Source organism: Rana temporaria, chromosome 13 (genome assembly GCF_905171775.1).
Source record: "Rana temporaria chromosome 13, aRanTem1.1, whole genome shotgun sequence".
NCBI classification, from domain to species: domain Eukaryota; kingdom Metazoa; phylum Chordata; class Amphibia; order Anura; family Ranidae; genus Rana; species Rana temporaria.
The window spans coordinates 17766254-17771253 of record NC_053501.1 but is presented as its reverse complement, the minus strand read 5'-3'; the positions used below and the strand labels follow the sequence as shown (position 1 = coordinate 17771253).

Here is a 5000-nt window from a genome sequence, read left to right as displayed (position 1 = left end):
TGCATTGAGACATAAAATACATTTGTGGAAACTTGGAATACATTTGTGGAAACTTGGAATACATTTGTGGAAACTTGGAATACATTTGTGGAAACTTGGAATACATTTGTGGAAACTTGGATCTTAGACCCAAAGCTGGCATTAGATAAGGACAGGAGACCAGGTGGTATTCTTACAAATCTGGGGAAACGGTCTGCCTAAATCTTAAGCCCAGGAGCAGCTCACAGACGTAGTCGAGAAAACAGGAAAGAGGGGAACCTGATCCATGAAACCATAATCTTAAGTGATGGAATGTATGAGCCCACCTACAGATGGTGGGATGAGAAGCCGGGGCCCCTTTTCCAGATCCATTCAATATAACAAGGGAACTAGTCTTTCTGAAAAAAGCAGTGGCTGACAACGACATCACATGGGAGAACTCCTGCACTATGGTCCTAAAGGACAGGCAAGCAGTCTCTGAAACAGAATAGCAGAGACTTGACCATTTGAAGGTGTCAACAAGTGAAATGCAGGTCCAGATCCAGTATTAGGAATGAGAAGAATCATCCCCTGGAAAAAAATTATGTCATACCAAGAGAAGTAAGCCAACATCCAATGATAGCCCTTGCAGGAAGTGGACTTCCAAGTCTGAGTACCACAGACTCAGATGATTCTGTTCCTTAGAACCTGCTCTTCAGCCATGCTGTCAAAGCCAGTGACCATACAGCATGATCACAAATGAGTCTTTGGCACATTAGATTCAGTTTGGCCAGGCACAATGTATCTGCCAGAATTCTGTTACATCCACCTTGGCCAATCCATAGCAATGGGAATCCTCAGAATGCCCTTCATCTCAATCTTTCGAAACGGGCAAAACAGAGGTTCTAGGGGAGCAAAGGCAAAGATCAAGGTGTACCGCTTTTACCAGTAGATCCCTGCACCTAAAATCCAAGCCTGTCCAGTTGGCTGTTGAACCTAGGAGGTCAACAACCGGAGTCTCCCACCTAGAATGCAGTTTTAGAATTCCTCCAGTGTTCCCTGCATGGACAAGGTGCTTGTAGATTTAAAGGAAACCATTCAAGGATTTGAAATCAAGGATGTGGTAAATGCCCTCTGGGTTGTGTGAAAGTTGGGGAACAAAACGTTAGTTTGTAGCCAAGACACCAACATTCACGCCCAAGCATTTGAAACACAAGATGCCCAAGCATTTGCAAAGGTCAAGTGGGGAAGCACCTTCATACCAAGGAATGCCTGTCTGAGGATCTGGCAGACTTGATGGTCAGAGGGAGACTGCTTTTCAGTCAGCAGCTTCTTCTGCTGGGGAAGATGAGAGAACATCGAAGGCTAGGACATCGAAGGCTAGGACATCGAAGGCTAGGACATCGAAGGCTAGGACATCGAAGGCTAGGACATCGAAGGCTAGGACATCGAAGGCTAGGACATCGAAGGCTAGAACATCGAAGGCTAGAACATCGAAGGCTAGAACATCGAAGGCTAGAACATCGAAGGCTAGAACATCGAAGGCATTGTTCATCTAAAAGCAGTGATGGTGAACCTTGGCACCCCAGATGTTTTGTAACTACATTTCCCATGATGCTCATGCACTCTGCAGTGTAGATGAGCATCAAGGGTAATGTAGTTCCAAAAGATCTGGGGTGTCAAGTCTCGCCATCAGTGATCTAACAGCATGTGGATCAAACACTTCCTACAAGCTTCATCCAGCTGTCATCCACGCTTAGTTCCATTGTTAACCTCCAAAGGAAGTGCTGAACCCAACCAGCCTACCGACTAGATTTCTTCGAAGAAAGGACAAATATGCCAGCAGCCCAGTACCCGAACAACACTAGCAGCCAACATAACCAAGTCTAGAAAGCACCCTATGCAGATCTATATATATATATATACATACATATATATATATATATATATATGTATGTATGTATATATATATATATATATATATATATATATATATATATATATATATATACATACATACATATATACATACATACATATACATATATATATATATATATATATATATATATATATATATATATATATATATATATATATATATATACACACACACATATATATACAGGGAGTGCAGAATTATTAGGCAAATGAGTATTTTGACCACATCATCCTCTTTATGCATGTTGTCTTACTCCAAGCTGTATAGGCTTGAAAGCCTACTACCAATTAAGCATATTAGGTGATGTGCATCTCTGTAATGAGAAGGGGTGCGGTCTAATGACATCAACACCCTATATCAGGTGTGCATAATTAGTCAACTTCCTTTCCTTTGGCAAAATGGGTCAAAAGAAGGACTTGACAGGCTCAGAAAAGTCAAAAATAGTGAGATATCTTGCAGAGGGATGCAGCACTCTTAAAATTGCAAAGCTTCTGAAGCGTGATCATCGAACAATCAAGCGTTTCATTCAAAATAGTCAACAGGGTCGCAAGAAGCGTGTGGAAAAACCAAGGCGCAAAATAACTGCCCATGAACTGAGAAAAGTCAAGCGTGCAGCTGCCAAGATGCCACTTGCCACCAGTTTGGCCATATTTCAGAGCTGCAACATCACTGGAGTGCCCAAAAGCACAAGGTGTGCAATACTCAGAGACATGGCCAAGGTAAGAAAGGCTGAAAGACGACCATCACGGAACAAGACACACAAGCTGAAACGTCAAGACTGGGCCAAGAAATATCTCAAGACTGATTTTTCTAAGGTTTTATGGACTGCTGAAATGAGAGTGAGTCTTGATGGGCCAGATGGATGGGCCTGTGGCTGGATTGGTAAAGGGCAGAGAGCTCCAGTCCGACTCAGACGCCAGCAAGGTGGAGGTGGAGTACTGGTTTGGGCTGGTATCATCAAAGATGAGCTTGTGGGGCCTTTTCGGGTTGAGGATGGAGTCAAGCTCAACTCCCAGTCCTACTGCCAGTTTCTGGAAGACACCTTCTTCAAGCAGTGGTACAGGAAGAAGTCTGCATCCTTCAAGAAAAACATGATTTTCATGCAGGACAATGCTCCATCACACGCGTCCAAGTACTCCACAGCGTGGCTGGCAAGAAAGGGTATAAAAGAAGAAAAACTAATGACATGGCCTCCTTGTTCACCTGATCTGAACCCCATTGAGAACCTGTGGTCCATCATCAAATGTGAGATTTACAAGGAGGGAAAACAGTACACCTCTCTGAACAGTGTCTGTGAGGCTGCGGTTGCTGCTGCACGCAATGTTGATGGTGAACAGATCAAAACACTGACAGAAACCATGGATGGCAGGCTTTTGAGTGTCCTTGCAAAGAAAGGTGGCTATATTGGTCACTGATTTGTTTTTGTTTTGTTTTTGAATGTCAGAAATGTATATTTGTGAATGTTGAGATGTTATATTGGTTTCACTGGTAAAAATAAATAATTGAAATGGGTATATATTTTTTTTTTGTTAAGTTGCCTAATAATTATGCACAGTAATAGTCACCTGCACACACAGATATCCCCTAAAATAGCTAAAACTAAAAACAAACTAAAAACTACTTCCAAAAATATTCAGCTTTGATATTAATGAGTTTTTTGGGTTCATTGAGAACATGGTTGTTGTTCAATAATAAAATTAATCCTCAAAAATACAACTTGCCTAATAATTCTGCACTCCTATATATATATATATATATATATATATATATATATATATATATATATATATATATATATATATATATATATATATATATATATATATATATATATTTTCCCCAAATTGTAGCTCTGTTTTGTTTATAGCGCAAAAAAAAAAAAAAAAACGCAGAGGCAAAAGAAAGCTCCATTTGTGTGAAAAAAAAAAAAACGTCAATTTTGATTTGGGTACAGCCAAATCACAAAAAATGCTCTGGTCGGGAAGGGTAAATTCTTCCAGGGCAGAAGTGGTTAAGGGCTGCCAGTTTGACATCCCTCGTCTAGGTTTGCTTTCAGAAAGTATATATTTGGGAGGGATTTATGAATCTCCAGGGCCAAAATAATTTAAGCCTGCGTGTGAAAAAAAAAAAAAAAATAAATAAAAAAAAGCAAAGCAAAAATGACTGGCAGCAAAAAAAAAATGAACCCTACTGTCAAATATCTAGAAATCCCATGACCCCCAAATGCATATTGTCTGGAGACCATAATGCTTCAGAGAATGCGTGGGATGTAAATGTCAAACATGCCGTTTATCTGTGGTGTTACTGGCATCTTACCTTGTTGCTCCTCAAAGGCAGCCCAAAGTAAATGAGCTAAAGGCTTCTTCCGTAGATGGATGCTGCAGGCCCGGGTGTAGACATGTCTTGCTCCTTCGGCACTGTGACGTTCCATATACTTGGCGTACTAGACAAGAAATGAACAAACACTGTTAATTTCACCAAGAACAAAAGAAATGTAAAACGTGAACAATTGAATTCTTGTTTTAAACCCATTCAGCACCTTTATTGAACCACTAGACTAGACTCTGTAAGGAAGGGCGAAGGGAGGCAACGCTGTTGGCATATGTAGCGGTCAAATCTGGTTGCAAGCAGACCATCCCCCTAATGCAATAGATACAGTTATAGATAAACAAAATTCAAAGAAAATACAGGGTTAGGCAGGAATTCAATGTGTCAAAATTGGGAGGCAATAAGAAAATAGGATGGCAGGGGGCATACCTTGATCCAAAACTCCTCATAGAGGGCGCAGGCAATGACGCATCTCTCAAACAAGATCACCACACGCTCATGTGACCCATTCTCCATCTCAAATTCCAAATATTCTTTCCAGTTATTCAGCTGGATTTTCTCTAAAGCTTTCACATGGAAGTAGGGACGTTTAATCTACAGGAAGAAAAGAAAATTATTATGACAACAGGAAAATAAAGAAGTGGAAGAGATCTTACGGACTGCCCCACCTCCTATACCTTTTTTAGTCAAATTTCAGGGCAAGGAACTCCAACTCGCTGTTTCCGCTCAAATTCATCCCAAAAGGTGTTCTAATCGAGGGTCAGGACTCTGA

General features: G+C 40.7%; 1 protein-coding gene across 2 annotated transcripts in view; it reads right to left on the bottom strand.

Annotated features, from left to right (window-relative positions):
- The window catches only part of PRPF39 (pre-mRNA processing factor 39), a 49564-nt gene that overhangs the window by 19021 nt on the left and 25543 nt on the right, over positions 1–5000 (bottom strand). For both annotated transcript variants that reach the window (XM_040332870.1, XM_040332871.1), the window contains 2 exons: positions 4658–4822; positions 4217–4343 (listed from right to left, as the gene is read on the bottom strand). In XM_040332870.1, coding sequence (XP_040188804.1) covers positions 4217–4343; positions 4658–4822 — 292 coding nt within the window. The remainder of the gene's footprint in view (positions 1–4216; positions 4344–4657; positions 4823–5000) is intronic.